Source organism: Impatiens glandulifera, chromosome 5 (assembly GCF_907164915.1).
Source record: "Impatiens glandulifera chromosome 5, dImpGla2.1, whole genome shotgun sequence".
NCBI lineage: Eukaryota > Viridiplantae > Streptophyta > Magnoliopsida > Ericales > Balsaminaceae > Impatiens > Impatiens glandulifera.
In genome coordinates, this window is record NC_061866.1 from 4,179,543 (window position 1) to 4,196,189 (window position 16,647).

The following is a 16,647-nucleotide window of genomic DNA, read 5'->3' on the forward strand; positions in this document are numbered from 1 at the left end:
CATTATGTCTTGTTCACCAACAATTTTTCCGGTCCTGTTTGGTTGTGTGCTAAGTTGGGGAATATTTTCTACAGCAGCAGGGGTACCTTTGAATGATTTTAATTGTGAGACATGGAAGACATTATGTATTCTGTTGTCGGCCCCGAGTTCCAGCTTGTAAGCAACTTCCCCAATCCTTTCCAACACTTCAAATGACCCAAAATACTTTGGTTAGAGCTTGTGGAATAACTTCTGGACAGAACGTTGTCTATATGGCTGTAATTTCACCAATGCCCAGCTACCCACTTAGACAAAGCATCTGCCACCAAATTTTCCTTTCCTTTTTTATATTGAACAACAAAGTCATATCCCACCAATTTATAGAGCCATTTCTCTTGAGCCGGGGTTTGAACTCTTTGTTCCAGCAAGTATTTAAGGGCTTCATGATCGGTTTTTACAATAAATTGCTTGTACCTAAGGTATGATCGCCACTTCTCCACCGCAAAAGTTAAGGCCATGAGTTCTTTTTCATACGTGGATGATGGTAACTTTTCTGGTTCAATACCCTTGCTTATGAATGAAATTGGTCGACCTTCTTGCATTAGAACTGCCCCTATACCAATTCCGCTTGCATCAGTCTCTACTACAAAGGGAATATCGAAATTTGGAAGCGCCAGGACCGGAGGGGAAAGCATACGCTGCTTCAACAATAGAAATGCATCTTCAGCTTCTTTATTCCATTAAAATTGACCCTTTTTCAACAGGGCCGTGAGTGGTCGTGCTATAGAACCGTAGCCTTTTATAAATCTTCTATAGTATCCGGTCAGGCCAAGGAACCCTTTCAATTGCTTAGGAGATTCTGGAACTGGCCATGTGCTCATTGCTTCTAACTTTGCTGGATCTGTGGCTACACCATTCTCGTCAAGGATATGGCCAAGATAGGCAATTTGCTTGCACCCAAAATTACATTTCCCTTTGTTAAGGAATAATTCGTTATGTTGCAATATTGAAAGTACCTTATGTAGGTGTTGGATATGTTCCTTCCAGCTCGGGCTGTATACTAGGATATCATCAAAAAATACTAGCACAAACTTCCTTAAAAATGGTTTCAGGGTCGCGTTCATTAAGCTTTGGAAGGAGGACGGTGCATTGGTTAGGCCGAAGGGCATCACCAAAAATTCATACAGGCCTTCGTGAGTACGGAATGTTGTTTTGTGGCAGTCACCTAGGTGCATCCTTATCTGGTGGAATCCTGAGCGCAAATCGAGCTTGGAAAAAAACCTGGACCCATGCAATTCTTCCATTAACTCTTCAATGACCGGGATAGGAAACTTATCCTTAATGGTTGCTGAGTTGAGCCGCCTATAATCAATACACATTCTCCATGATAAGTCTTTCTTTCTGACCAACACCACAGGGGCGGCAAAAGAGTTGTGGCTTCTTCTTATGACTCCCCTGTCTAGCATATCGTTGACCAAATGTTCAATTTCTGTCTTCTGCAGGGTAGGATATCGGTAGGGACGCATGCATACAGCTTCCGTGCCTTCCTTTAATGGGATACGGTGATCTTGTTCCCTGGCGGGTGGTAAGTTCTCAGGTTGCTGGAATATTGGGCTGAAATCATCTAGCATTTGCTGAAGGTCTTCAGGAATATCATCTGGTGGCCTTGTATGGAGCGAGAAAAATTGTGCTTCGTTTTCACTTCTTATTTGGATCATGGCAGCAACATTGCCTTTCTTTAATAGCTTCTATAGGTGATCAGCCTTCATTAAATTGATTTGTGTATGGGGTATGCCTTGCAAGACCGTGGTTATCCCTTCCCTTTTAAAAGAGAGTGTTAATTTTTCAAAGTCCCATTTTGAAGGGCCTAGAGTAATCAACCATTCGATTCCCAGCACAATATCATACCCTGTCATTGTCAATACCTTCATATTTGCTTGATAAAACTTGTATTCCATAGACCATTTCAGATCTTGGCAGAAACTAGAGCATAAAATGTTAGAGTCGTCTGCCACTCGGACCGAGAGCACTTGGGTAGGAAGTATGTCATGGCTAATATTCTTCATTATCCTGCTATTAATGAAATTATGAGTGCTGCCTGTATCAATTAAGATCACGACCGGTAGGTTCCCAATTTTTCCAAGAATCTGGAGCGTTTGAAAGGTTTTAGAACCCGTCAATGCATGTAAGGATATGGCTAATTCTTCCACTGCGTCAGGCTGTAAAAGAGAATCATCAAGATCTACCTCCGGAGCAGGTTCTTGGTCGGGTTCTTGATTTTCTTGATTGGCCGAGACCATGAATAACTTTGATTTACACCTGTGATTTGGTTGCCATTTTTCGTCGCAAGAGTAGCATAGGCCTTTCCTTCTCTTTTCATCCATTAAGGCTGGGTCCAATTGCTTAACATGGCCCTGATTTGCACTCGAAGAAGACCCATATAACGAGCTCGGCTTGATGTAGGGGGCTTTGTTCGTGCTTTGCCAACTTGGTTTGACGATGCTCGGATTGGGCAGTAGTGGTGGCTCGGCGCTGTACAAATTTCCATTGCTCATTAAAGACCGGTACGTTGCTTCTTGGACTTTAGCCATGGCCATGGCTTCGTTTAGAGAATCTGGGAATCGCAACCTGATACAGTTTGCAATTTCTTCCCTTAGACCGGACAAATAACAATCTATGATGTACTCCCTTGGCATGTTGTAGAGTTTTTGAGAGATCGACATATATTGCAGATTATAATCTTGAACCGACCCAACCTGTTTTAGATTCATCAACTGTCTCATTGGAGTGTCGTGTATAGAGGGTCCGAATTGCGTCATAAGATCTCTCTTGAACACGTCCCAAGATAGGGCCTCCATATGATCTCGATTCTGTAGATAAGATCCATACCACATTCTTGCTTCGCCAGAAAAGTGAATGGGTGCAATTTCTAGTTTCGTGGCATCCCTAGTTTTATCCACCCTGAAAAATTGCTCGGCAGATATTAGCCAGCCCTCGACATCCGACCCATCAAACCGAGGAAAATCGACCTTGGTTAGCCGAGTAGGAGGAGCATAGTGTTGATCGCGGTTCTGGCCAGGGTGCGGGGGCCTAAATGGTGAAGGACCGTGGCAAGAATTATCATCATAGGGTCTGTAGCGGGATTCTTGCACGTTTCCAGATGCCCCGCTTTCAAGGGCCGCCATTCTTTCTTCAGCAACATCAAATCTACGGTCTATGGCAGCTTGCATTGCTGCTGTTTGCTGGGACAAGTTTTCAATCAGGGCCTTGAGCGCTTCCATTTCCGATTGCTGGCGAGTTTCTACCATGTTGAGAATCGGCCAGCTCTGATACCAAGATGTTAGGAGTTTTAATTATGCCCGAGCTTTTCAAGTTCTTTAATTCAAGAAACGGGTTCTTGATGTTCGGGACCGATGATAGAATTCAACACTCTAGCGCAGCGGACATAGAATTAGAGGTGAATTCGAGGTTAGGGAGAGAAGAGCCGAGGGGAGGGGAGAAATACCACTAGTTTACACCTAGCGGTCCAAGAAGGGGAGGAGGGCCGAGAGATAACTTAAACACCAAGTTCCAAAATATCAATTCATAGCCCCAAAAAGTGGGGTGGGCATCACCATTTAAAGAGGCTGAAGTACCCAAGAGTCGGTTACAAATTTGTTATAACAACTTACAAAATAACAGAATTCGGTTTTAAAGAAATAAAAGAGAAGATAAAAGATGAATTAATAAACGGAACATAAATCTGGCCCAATTGTTCCATAGGACCGAGGAGGGTGCGCTTTCTTATTCGAGGATCGTAACATATTGTTATAATATCTTATAAATATCTTATTCTATATTATAACATCAATAATGTTATTACCACTTGAACTAGTGAATAAAAAAATAAAAAAATATATTATTCTATATTATAACATCAATAATGTTATTACCACTTGAACTAGTGAATAAAAAAATAAAAACTTGTTTTCCCTCGAGGAATGTGTATACATTAAGTGTGTAAGTAGTTCGGTTTAATTGGTTTATTGATCGAAATGTATATTTAAACTATTGTATCGGTTTACTAAATTTCAATCCGACGATTAGAAGATCGGTTAGATTCATTAAGAATTTGTTAAAATAAATATTTAAAAATATATCAATAATAGTTTGTACATATTGTCATGTATATATAAACAAATACCAATAGAATGAACAATGTTGATATCACAATTTATAAACAATATAGATGAATAATATTATTAATAAGGTGTACTAACATAATTTATGAAAAAAATTATAAATAAGGTTGCATTGTATTTATATGAGTAAATGTCATGAATTATAACATTCACTAAACTAAAAAAATTGTTCTTTGCATTGTATTTATATAAATAAATGTCATGAACTATAACATTCACTAAACTACAAAAATTGTTCTTCAAAACCCTACATTGATGAATTACTTTGAATAAACATCACACAAAGGGTTAGTCAACAATATTGAGATTTAAGTTTGTAATCACTAATAATAGTTAATCTTCTTGATAGTTCCGCTAATAAGTTTTTATTATCATGGTCTTTTTTATTATTTTTATTTCAAATGTGTGTTGTGACTAGGGATGGACAAACCCACTGATCCGATCTGATCCGGTATTTTGGATCGGATATCCGCCTCTATTTTTTTTTTTAAAATTGTGATTCTTATCCGATCTGGTATCCGACCACTATCCGATCCGAAAATACAGGATCGGATCGGATCGGCTAGTCTGATACCCGCTTATCCGATTTTTTTTCATATTTCTAATTTTTTGTTTGATAATTAATTATTTAATAATATTTTTGTTTGGATAAATAAAAATTTATTTTAATTGACTGATGTTGTTTGTTGAAAATTATAGACTAATAATAAAAATAGACTAATATTGTTTAGGCCCTCAATTTTTGTAATTTTTATAAATATATTATTTTATTTTTAAATTTTTAAACTCACCGGATCGGCTTCGGGTATCCGAAATTTATTTTGCCCGATCCGTATCCAATCCGAAAATCCGGTAAAAATATCGGATCGGATCGATATCCGAATTCGATCCATCAGATACGGATTTTTTCGAATCGAATCAGCCGGATCAACGGATCGGATCTTTCGGATCGGAGTTTTTGGCCACCCCTGATTGTGACCTAATAATTATAATACATTAGTCATCAATGTCGGTTTAAGATTTGATCCTCGTTCACGTTTTATTTATACATTATTTTTACAGATTTCGTCGGTCTGAGCGATTTCAATGGCGCTGAACTGACCAATCGTTGAGACTGTTTGATAAAAAAATCGCAATAAATTCGGTTTGGTCGGTTTGATTTGATAATCTATTTGGTTGAGCGGTTTTAGTTTGGTTTGAACTATTTGATCAAGTTAGTTACACCCTTAATATGAATATAGGCCTTAGGTCCTTACGAAAGTTCATTCGAAGGACAAGAGTAAGAAAAACGAACCGAAAAAACAAAGCCCAACGGGCTTGAGAAGAAGAATAAAGGTAGGCCCGGTCGAAGCCGGGCCAACTCGGAATTGACCCAAATAAAATTCTCTAGCCAAGAGAAAAACACTACTAGACCATTTAGATAGACTTAAGAGATGAGAATCCCAAATTTTTTAGTCCTGTTTAATATCTCTTTAGTCTTTACACACAAACTTACGTTCCTTATTGCTGTTGTTTCTCTTGTTTGAACCGGTACCGGTTTGAGGTGATATACTGGTGAACCGGAACTCCGGCGTCCAACAGAAGTTAAGCTAGGTTGAAGATCATGGGAAGATCGAGCGACTGAGAATCTTGATTGGGAAGCTAGTCATCGTCCAGGTATCTTTCTCGACATGCACATATGTTTAGGTCTCAATTTCTAGATTATCTGGGGAATTCGATCATTTTATAACTGCGTAACTAGCAATTTTGAAATTGGATAATTTGAGATCCTAGGGTTTGATTTGCAGATAACTTCCTGGGTTATATTTTTAGATTTTCTTTAGATACAATTTGCATCTACTGCTTTGTATTGTATATGTAACTGAAGGAAATTAGAATATAATAATTCATCATGATTTCATGGAATGCTTGATGAGAGATAAAGCTCTTCACAATTCTAGAGATTGTATGACATCGGAGAGAGTGTGTTTAAGAGAAGATAGCATGTATGATTGACCTAATTATCAATATCAGACCATGATTCACATGATTGGCAGACTTGTGTCTCAAAACAATGTCTTTCTGACTTGGATACTTGTCTTAGGATTTCAGATATTGCAGAGAAAAATCAGAAAACCAGGTTGAACTATGATCATCGACTGTCTTTAACATGCAAATGGAGCCACAAGGTTGCCCTAATTGTGAGCCACAGCCTTGTTTCAACAGCATATTAATCAATCAAGAAAGTATTCCAGAGAAAGATGTTGTTTGTAATGTGATTACGGAATCTCAAAGTCATGATATCCCAAAGCCAGGTACAAATTTACCTTATGAGATACTTATCATGGTTTTCTCAATGGAATTCATTTCTTCCTGATGCAGTGAAAAAGAAAACACGCCAATGGGCTGCTTGGACTCGTCAAGAGGAGGAAAGATACTTCACTGCATTACGACAAGTCGGCAAGGTTTGTAACTGGTAACTCGCTCTTTTGGATTTATTTTTTTCATACTATAGGTCTGACATTTCTAAATGATTTATTGTCAATAGAATTTTGAGAAGATCACTAGCCGTGTCCAGACTAAAAATAAGGATCAGGTGAATTGTTTCTAGTAAAGTGCTCATTTTCGGAACATTGGTTAAGTTGTTTCTTTGTGATGCTCAGGTTCGGCATTACTACTATCGTCTTGTGAGGCGCATGAATAAGTTGCTTGGTCCAGGGGTTTGCCTTGATGCTAAAAACTCTAAAGATACTAATGCTGCAATGCTTAGATGGTAACTGACACTACATCACTTTTGCCTGTTTGATTTCTCAACTGCTTATCCTTGTTCATATTTGAATATCAGCTACTAATGGTGACAACTGCATTGGTGTTTTGATATAGTTATGAGTTTTTCAGATTTAGCTAGGAATCAGTTTTCCCTGATAAGTGATAAGTGACTTCATCATGCTAGGTTGGATTAGTTTGTTTGTGTTTTAGAAGTCAGTCCATTGAATGTCATGCTGATAATTAATACATGGTGTTTTAATTACTCATTTTACTTACTCCTTTACCCCTGTATGTTACCTTTTGTCGTCCTACCCCTGATTTCCATGTTCTCAGTTCCTCCATCAAATCTATAATTTTTCCCGTTGATTTGCTTGTAGATCCACTCTGTACCTCCTCTAATGTCATGAAAATGAAATTAATAATCATTCTTGTTCGTCTTATTTTACTCTCAAAAGTTCTTTTATTTCTTTTGATCCATATAGTCCTCCAGAAGACGGTATTGGAGCAATTTCCTCAGTTTAATTTCCTTACTGTTTCCAGCCAATGCTTCTCAAAAACATGTTATGGTTTTTGGAAGCACCAATTCTATCCCTATTCGAGTCCCATAGTAGCCCCCCAGATGTTCCATACGAAAAGGCAATGCAACGCTTGACAATATATTATGCATCTACTTATGATCACCATTCCTTTTTTCTTACATTGTCATCCATCAGAATTCCCCCTTCTAACGCTGTCGACCCGAGAAATGCCATTTTTTAATGGCATCCCGTTTGTCCATATTTGCCCATGGAAAATCAAAAATATTTTTTTCGTTACTTCTTGAATAACTTTCTCCAACACTATAGTTACCCGTGTTTCCATCTCATACCAACCTTTAAATCTGTCAATCTCCTGCATCCCAATGTTTTTCTTCTTAACCTAATCAGTTCCTCTTCCTCAAAGATATGGAAAAAATGTTCATTTCCCTTTCTCAATTTCTTCATGGTGTCTGAGTAGTGTTAATGTTCTTCAGAAAAACACATGTTTCCCTAGCCTCCACCAATGGCCAGAGTAGCCACTGGTGGAGGGTTCCGATAGTCTCGTTTCCACAAATATTCCTTCTAACATTTTAGTTTTTGTTGGTTTTATCCATATTCAAAACAAATAGGCCCTTTTATTAATATATAACTTTGAGTTTTTCAATATAGCTGAAGTTCACTTCCACTTCAACTGCTGAGAATAGTTATCTTTGCATCACTACACAGAACTGTCAGAGATTCTCTTTGTTCTGGATGCACTTTCAGTTCCATTTCTGTAACTTGATCAACATTCTTCTACGAGAAGTGATCTAGCTTCCATCCTGTTACTGTCTTAAATTCGAAGCCAAACAGGCCTTTTTTTTCTTTTCATCTCCAGCCCATATCAAAATATCCAAGAAGAAGACAATTAAGAGTCTACTGCTCTCTTCTATCACTTCTTGCAGCATGTTCAACTGAAATAAACAGACTTGAACTCAGCATTTCAGCCAGTGACACTCCGGCGCAAATATTCGACACTCGTTGACAAATTTTGAGACATGTAGTGGCCTTCATTGTAAGAAGAAGGGTCACCTTCGTTGACAAGATTTATCTGCCTAGTTAGTTGCGGAGTTAGAACGAATGCTTGCATTTCTCTGTTTTAGGCCTTAGGGCCCTGCTTGATTTTAGGTTTCTGTTTTCAGTAAAAAAGTAAAAAAATTCAAATTGTTAGCGGAGTCACATCTGGAAGAAAACAAGTGGGGTCACCTCATATGGGCATCTCACTTGAGTTTGGAACTACATCAGCAAAAACTCTACTGTTGTCACTCTAACAGAAACTCCGGCATCGACTATGTCATTCAAGCGGTCGCCAGTCTACAAATACTCCATGAAGCCACTATGCAAGAATTTTGTCATCGACCATCTGTTCTGTACATTTTGAGTTGAATCAAATTCTTCTGAGCTTCCTCGTTTGGGTTGAAATATACCGCCTAGATTGTTGTGGAGTGTAGAATAACAATCTAGGTTACTCCCACAAGTTAACTGTTGGCAAGTCCCATAACTTAAGTCTTGGCATGTACCATAAGTTAACTTGTTTCACTCCTATAAATGTTGTTTTTAGTTTTAAATGTATTTATATGGGTGTTTTCCCTATATGAAAAAATGATTCCACAATTGCTCTGCAGTGTTGGAATCATACCTGCAAACACTACAGTGTTGTCACTCTTACAAAAACTCCAACACCGACTATGTCAATTAAGCTCTCGCCACTCTGCACGCACTCCACGACTCCACTTTGCTATTATATTGACATAGACTATGTTTGGCGATTCTCTTCAAAGCCGCCCATTTTGAGTTGAATCAAATTCTTCTCAGCTTCCTCGTTTGTGCTGAAATCTACCGTTTAGATTGAGGGGAGTGTGGAAATACCAATTTAGGCTTGTCCCACAAGTATAACTCTTGTCATGTACCATAAGCTAACTTGTTTCACTCTTATCAATCTTACTTTTTTCTTTTACATGTATTTATATGGGTTTTTACCCTATTAAAGATATGAGAAAATGATTCCACAAGCACTCTCCTTTCTCAAATTCTTGATTGACTATATTTATCTTAAATAGTTATGTCCACTAATTAGTAAAGGGTTGGAACAAAATGCTTATCTTCTTCTAACCTCCTAAAGAAATATTTGGTGAGATCTGTTTGGGAACTGATTGCTTCCTTTTTATGGTTTTGTTTTCTTGCCTGAAGGTGGTCTTTACTGGAGAAGTTTAGCTGGAAAGTCTCAAAGCTCCATCTGAAACCTCGGAAGTTCAAGATATTTGTGGAGACCTTGGTTAGAAACCTATTTATAATTTTCTAGTAGTATAAGTGGAGTTTTCTATAATAATTGAACTGAGATATTACTCCTTGAATGAAGGAACACCAACTCTTGAAAGACCAAAGAAAAGGCAGGAAGAGAAAGCAACCTGAACAAGAAAGCCCACCTCCTGCGATCCTTCCACTTGCGTCAAATCAAACCGGAGTACTGGGACAGGACAATGCTGCTGGTAAAGTCATTCTAGATAATACCCAAAACATTACAAAACAGGGAGTAAAAGGATCTTCTACAAGAAGGAATGCAAATACGAAAAACAATGGGAGCAACCGCAAAGTTGAATTTCCCCCGGTTAAAAAGACGTCACAGCGGAAGAAACCAAGTGAGCTCTTTAGCTATAGTAACTTCAATTTTAGTTTTATTTCTTTTGCATCTTCCATCATCTTCTTGTGGTGGCGGAAGGTTATTGGCATATTGCAGTACTTGTTACTAATTTTCTACTGCTAATGTGTCCATTTTATATATATGATGCTTCAAGGCTCGTGTGATTTCCTACTCTTAGAGCTGGTTTCATGTATATATTTTTTTACTAATCAATCCGAGTTTTATTTTATTTTATGGAAAAGTGGATATTTGGGTTAAATGATTAAAAATTCTTTGTATTTAATATTTAATTTTTTTATAAGAAATAAAGTTGAGGTAATTTAGTATTTGGTTCATGATTGGATGATGATAATGGGTGATCAGCCAAATAATAACTACTCTTGTTTGGCTATTGCTGAATGTTGATCAGGTACGGCCTCTACTTCTTCGTATAAGAAATGGGAGAAGGCAGCAATGGCAGGTGTTTCATTGGTTGCAGATGCTGCTGAGCATCTGGAGAGGGAAACTGTTGATAAAGAGAATACATGTGTCAACGCCTCACTCGGTTAGTAACAAGTCTACCAAATAATGCATTTCAGAATAAAATTATTGCAACAATAGTACTCTTGCTCAACCTTTTTTAAATGCTGTCATGATTTTGCATTTCATTAGGGCAACATGCTTGTGATACTTCCAGAAAAGATAGTACTCCTCCGCAAGTTAACTCACCAAGAATCTTCGATTTCAATAATGTACAAAGTCCTGCAAAACTTAAACTCCAGCTGTTCCCAGTTGATGAAGCTACGAGAAAAGCCTTGGAAATGGTAAGAGTGGGTAATGACATTAACAATATGAGTTCATGGTCAAACAATACTTAGAGTTTGTTTGATGTAGTTTTTTTTTTTCTTTTAAATAATCCTACGTTTTGAAAATAAAAACATAGTTTGACGAAAAAGTGGATTTTTTGGGTTAATGACTAAAATTCATTTATAATTAATATTTTAAAATGTTATAAAGAATAAAGTAAGGGTATTTTAGTATTTTATTTGATGATTTGATTACAGGATAATCATAATCCACACCTAGAGCTTACACTTGGTATACGAAAGAAAATCTCGTCGGTGCTGGAACATTTGAACCGGAAATGGGGAAATTGTAGCTTAGCCTCTGGAGAACTAGTGCTTTTCCCTTACAACATCTTAATAGAAAACTCAAATGCTCATCAGAGATGGACTCAGGATTCAGTACTTTGTGCTGGTGATATACATGGCTTAATTGGTAGCCCTCAGTTTTTCCGCTTAAGGTTTGTCATTCATTCATTTATGTTTCCATTTTATGTCTAAATGTACATCACCCTAACCAATTATTTCTCCTTTTAAAGGTATGGTTGGTTTTGCAAAAATAAACTCCCTCAAGTGCCATTGATTCCCTCTTGCACTAATGGTGTATTTGGGTCCTCCAGTATTAACAACTGTAATGACCATCTAGAATCTTCTAACCAAATGAGAAATAAATCATTGCTCATAGAGACTAGCAACCAAGAAATTGCAAGAGAAAAGGTCAATAAGGTAAATTTTCCTTATCATCTATTATTACTGCCCTTGTAAATCTTGAGCCTATTTGAAAATTTGTATTTTGTCACGATGTGTCGCAACCACGCCAAAGTTAAAATTGGAAGTGATTTTCTTTCGTATACCTTCGCTGGGTATAGAGATGGATTATGATCAGATTTTTTTTTCGTTACATTCTTCTCCAGGATGATAGGAGACTAAGGACTGGAGCTTCCTTGTCGGTTGGGGAATGGGCAGATAGTCTTACGAATATAAGTGTGGGGGATTTACTAACAGGCGTGCCGGAAGATATAAACTCCAATTATGTTGATCAGCCTCAATCTAGATACTTTCAAAGCCTTGAGCCGCAGTTACCCTTCAATAGTGATTCGTTTGATGCTGCCATTGCTGCTCATGTGCAAAGATATAATCAGAAACAAACTAGTTTGGGACCAGCACCTTCAATCTGGGATGCTGAAGAAACGTGCGATGCATTCTCCTTCCGGAAGAATTCTGTTCAACCGGAAGAATTGCATTCCATATCTAACATGCTTGTAGAGGTCTCGATAATCATAATCTTATACCACTTTATATATAGGCCTGAAAAAATCTAACCATAATCAAACCTCACTTTATCCCCTCTTATTAATTGCATAATTCAATTCATTAATCAAATTACTAAAATATCTTTTATTTCTTTTAAAAACAAAAGTATTTTATCATTATATAATAATACCTATTGCAAAAAAAAATTCTTCCTCAATATCACTACCCATCAATATTATTTAAAATAGAGAGAATAATATCCATGATTACTAACTTAAGGCTTTTGTGCAGGATTTGGCAAATAAAGGCGAGTCTGCCAATGGTGGAAATATAATTGATGATTGTCCATTCGATTCACCTATTGTAGAGAATTCTCCAAAGGATCTCAATGGTCTTACTGATATATATTGGGTTAGTTTTTTTTTCTTAACAACGGATTCATTAGAACAAAACAATCATATTTATAATCTTTATTACAGACCGACTCATTAGGACCTCTAGGGATGGATTTTTGCTCGGCGGAAGATGTACTTTTAAGCAGCAGTCTGAACCGGCTTCTTGCTAACAGTTTGGATGCATTTCAATACTGTTCCATCAGCATGGACAAGAAGGAGAAGATGGCGTCGACTGAAGTTCAGAAACAGAAGGAGAATGCTGCTAATAAAAATACCAGTTGATAAAATCGAAACTATACTATACATAGAAGAAGTTGAAGTTAGAGCAACCTTGATGGGGAGAAGATCTAACAGATTGAAAACATAGATGCTTCTCTATTGACTTTAGGGTGGCTTTAATCATCAATGTTTGTGTATGCTATTGTACAAATGATAGAAAGGGATATGCAGAGAAGGCTTTCAAAAAAAAATATCTCTACCCAGTTGGTTTTTATGTTTGGGATTAAGTTTAGTACATATGTTGTAGGATTTGGGACCTTTAAATAACTGTATCTTTCATTTTAATCAACAAATCTATCTTCTGAATATCTGTGAAACACATTTCTTCTAGATTTCGAATTAGGTGATATTGAGTTTCAAAACATAAGATGCAAAAAAAAAAAAAATTGGATGTAGAAACCTGAAAAGTTTAACAGTCATGCAGCAATAGTTGCAAACACGAATCCATTAATATCATTAATATGACACCATGTGAGATCCGTTCTGATTGAAGTCGGAGCTCTAATTCGTTTTTTGTTGTAGACGGAGCTCTAATTCGTTTTTTGTTGTGCTTAAATACTCTAATATTTTTTAATTTCCTTTTTAGTTGTGCTTAAATACTCTAATATTTTTCAATTTTAATACATTTAAAAAAAATGATAACAATAGGAGATGAAGTTGCAAATTGAACCAACTAATTAAACTGTTTCTATATAATCTAAAAATGGAGTAAAATATATGTATATAAGACTAATGTGGAGGTTTATTATTAAATACTGAATTTAGAAAAGAAAATATATATATATTTAAGATGAAAAAGTGATTAAGAACATTTATATAAACAATTTCCCAAGCATTATAATCTCTCTCTAGAAAATGGAAAAAAATTGCCGGAAAAATGAAAAGATCCACGCCATAATGATCCCATACCCTCTCCAAGGCCACGTGATACCTTTCGTAAACCTAGCGATCAAACTGGCGGCTAATTATTCATTCACCATAACTTTCATCAACACCCAATCCGTCCACCACCAGATTTCCATTAACAACTCCGGCACCGGCTCCGACGACATCTTTGCCGGAGCCCGTGAATCCGGGCTTGACATACGTTACCGAACCATTAGCGACGGGTTCCCTCTAAGTTTCAATCGATCGTTGAATCACGACCAGTTCATGGAAGGAATCTTGCATGTGTTTTCCGCCCATGTTGACGAAATCGTAGGAGAAATTGTCCAGTTGTCGGAAAAGGAGAATTGTTTGCCGGTGAATTGTTTGATAGTTGACACCTTTTTCGTTTGGCCGTCGATTATTGCGGATAAGTATGACTTAGTAAATGTTTCGTTTTGGACAGAACCGGCTTTGGTTCTTACGTTATACTATCACTTGGATTTGTTGAAACAAAATTCACATTTTGCTTCCCAAGGTATGTCTTTATCTTATTAAATGCATTTTTTTATATTATTTATAATTGTTCAAGTAATTTCTAGGGTTTGAATTTAAAAGATTTATTAAGTCTTTTAAGTTTTTAAAAGATTTATTAAGTCTTTTAAGTTTTAATATCAATTCAAATAATAATTAGGTCTTTCTAAATCGAGTATCTGAATTTCAATTTAATTTTTAATTTTTGAATCGAATTTTAAACTAATTCGAATTCAAATATTATAGTTTTTGGTTTGATTTTCGAGTTTGAGTTTCAACTCGAAAACTAAATCGAAAATCGAATTATTTTATATCTATATTATATTATATTTTTTTATTAAATATAATTAAATAATTATATATTTTATTATATATTAAATTAAGTAAGTTTGCAAACCGTACAATTATGTATCTGTGCTCAATATTTAGTCTGAACCGAATATTCGATCGAACTAGAATTCACCGAATTCGAATTTAATATTCGGTCCGGTCTTCGAATTTGTTTAAAACAATAAAAATTCGAAGAACTCGAATTGAAGAACTCGAATAACTCGAAACCGAACCGAACCGAACCGATGATCAATACCTTGGTAGTAAAATGTTCTGTGAACATTGCTATTTTTACCTTAGTAGTGAGATGTTTTGTGAACATTGCTATTTTTATTTGGTGGGTAAGTATTAAATATATTAACCAAATGTTTTTTATTTAGTGGGTAAGAATTAAATCTATTAACCAAATTAAAACATTTTCTTTTCTTTGTGTTCTTTTTATTCACATTTTTGTTACTAGTTCTTGGAAAGTGATTTTCTTTTTATCATACAGATAATCGAATTGATACAATTGATTACATCCCGGGAGTTCCATCTATTGATCCAAAGGATTTGATGTCATACTTGAAATCATCAGATATATGGACACCAGTGCACCAGATCATCTATAAATCCTTTACCGATGTAAAAAAAGCAGATTTCATAATATGTAACACAATCAATGAGTTAGAGCCAGAAACGATCTCAGCCATTCATAAAAAACAACCCACTTACGCTATTGGCCCGATCTTCCCTCGAGGGTTCACCAAAGGACCTGTAGCCACAAGCATGTTAGCGGAGTCCGATTGCATCCAATGGCTTAATTCCAAACCGGAGAGATCCATTCTATACATTTCATTTGGGAGTTATGCTCACACCACTAAGCATGACATTGTGGAGATTGCTAATGGGCTTTTGCTTAGTGGGTTGGGCTTCATTTGGGTTCTTCGGCCCGATATAGTTAGCTCCGACGATACCGATTTCCTACCCGAAAAATTCTTGGAGAATGTTGGAAGTGGTGGGCTTGTTGTACCGTGGTGTAGCCAAATCGACGTGATCTCTCATCCTTCGATAGGTGGTTTTTTAACACATTGCGGTTGGAATTCTATATTGGAGAGTATTTGGTGTGCGGTACCTTTGCTTTGTTATCCGTTGCTGACTGATCAATTTACAAATAGGAAACTAGTTGTGGATGATTGGAAAGTTGGGATTAACTTGTGTGATGAAGAGGAAATCACGAAAGATGAGGTGACCAAGAAGATGAACACTTTGATGGATGGTAAAGAGTCTGAGGAGACGAGAAAGGAAATAAAGAGAATAAAAACGGTGTTGGAAGATTCGTTGGGGTTGAATGGATCTTCGGAGAGAAATCTTAAAGAGTTTGTAGAGAAATTGGAGACTAAGGTAAAGAGAATTAATGAATAATTGATTTTAGGTTTTGTGGTAAGAAAAAATCAATTAATTTGGTATAGTTGTTAATCGACAAGTTTGTATTTTGTACATATCTTGTGCACGCTTCATATTTTGGCATGGATCCTTATTTGTAAAATTTCAATATAAATGTTTGAATTAAATTATTGTAACAAACATCAAGAATTATGTAATTATACAAATACTTTTTAAATAAAACATGCAATTAGTTAAATGAATGTTTTTGTTATTTGTGCTCATAGTTGTAAGTTGTTACAAATAAACCATAACTGGCCGATTTAGTTACTATCATAATAATTATGTGACATAAATTGTTATATTAATATATGATATTATTGTGGAGTTATAGTTAGGGTTTAAATGACATAAAAAATTGCATATTTTGCAATCTTAATTTGTCCTTCTTCCACAACAATTTTAATGGTGGGTGGTGAGGTTTTAGACTAACATCAACCAATTTAAATAGGTGACATCCATTTATTATAATTTTCAATTTTAAAGGTACTACTTCTTGTTCATTTATCGCGTTATTTATCTTTTGGCGCACTAATACCAAGATAGAGAATAAAACAATCAATTGGAAAAAAAAATAAAAATAAAAAAAATAAATAAAATAAAATGGAGACAGAGATTTTGAATCATATGCTTATGTTA

The 16,647-nt window shown here is 36.2% G+C and overlaps 2 protein-coding genes across 4 annotated transcripts; both read left to right on the forward strand.

The window, feature by feature from the left end:
- Positions 1 to 5,643: 5,643 nt before the first annotated feature.
- Positions 5,644 to 13,161, forward strand: LOC124938589 (TSL-kinase interacting protein 1-like). Of its 3 annotated transcripts, none has more exons than XM_047479057.1 (14): positions 5,644 to 5,816; positions 6,252 to 6,454; positions 6,522 to 6,604; positions 6,688 to 6,735; positions 6,803 to 6,912; positions 9,656 to 9,740; positions 9,825 to 10,104; positions 10,516 to 10,650; positions 10,758 to 10,909; positions 11,150 to 11,388; positions 11,467 to 11,653; positions 11,842 to 12,195; positions 12,473 to 12,592; positions 12,661 to 13,161. In XM_047479057.1, the coding sequence occupies exons 2-14, from the start codon at positions 6,310 to 6,312 to the stop codon at positions 12,856 to 12,858; spliced, it is 2,136 nt and encodes a 711-aa protein (XP_047335013.1). In that variant the 5' UTR covers positions 5,644 to 5,816; positions 6,252 to 6,309; the 3' UTR covers positions 12,859 to 13,161. The 3 variants fall into 3 exon arrangements, with proteins under 3 accessions (XP_047335013.1, XP_047335014.1, XP_047335012.1); XM_047479058.1 differs by having other exon boundaries at positions 6,261 to 6,454; XM_047479056.1 differs by having other exon boundaries at positions 5,645 to 5,816; positions 6,244 to 6,454.
- Positions 13,162 to 13,702: 541 nt separating this feature from the next.
- Positions 13,703 to 15,987, forward strand: LOC124938877 (UDP-glycosyltransferase 86A1-like). Its single transcript, XM_047479401.1, has 2 exons — positions 13,703 to 14,257; positions 15,077 to 15,987. Exons 1-2 carry the CDS (start codon positions 13,711 to 13,713, stop codon positions 15,985 to 15,987), a joined length of 1,458 nt encoding a protein of 485 aa, XP_047335357.1. The 5' UTR covers positions 13,703 to 13,710.
- The last annotated feature ends 660 nt before the right edge of the window (positions 15,988 to 16,647 follow it).

Bases quoted from the DNA above. Each gene is read 5' to 3' on its own strand.
- LOC124938589 (XM_047479057.1), top strand. From the start codon at position 6,310: ATGCAAATGGAGCCACAAGGTTGCCCTAATTGTGAGCCACAGCCTTGT. The intron at 10,651-10,757 runs GTTAGTAACAAG...GCATTTCATTAG, and splicing joins ATGTGTCAACGCCTCACTCG to GGCAACATGCTTGTGATACT. The intron at 10,910-11,149 runs GTAAGAGTGGGT...ATTTGATTACAG, and splicing joins CGAGAAAAGCCTTGGAAATG to GATAATCATAATCCACACCT.
- LOC124938877 (XM_047479401.1), top strand. From the start codon at position 13,711: ATGGAAAAAAATTGCCGGAAAAATGAAAAGATCCACGCCATAATGATC. The intron at 14,258-15,076 runs GTATGTCTTTAT...TTTATCATACAG, and splicing joins TTCACATTTTGCTTCCCAAG to ATAATCGAATTGATACAATT.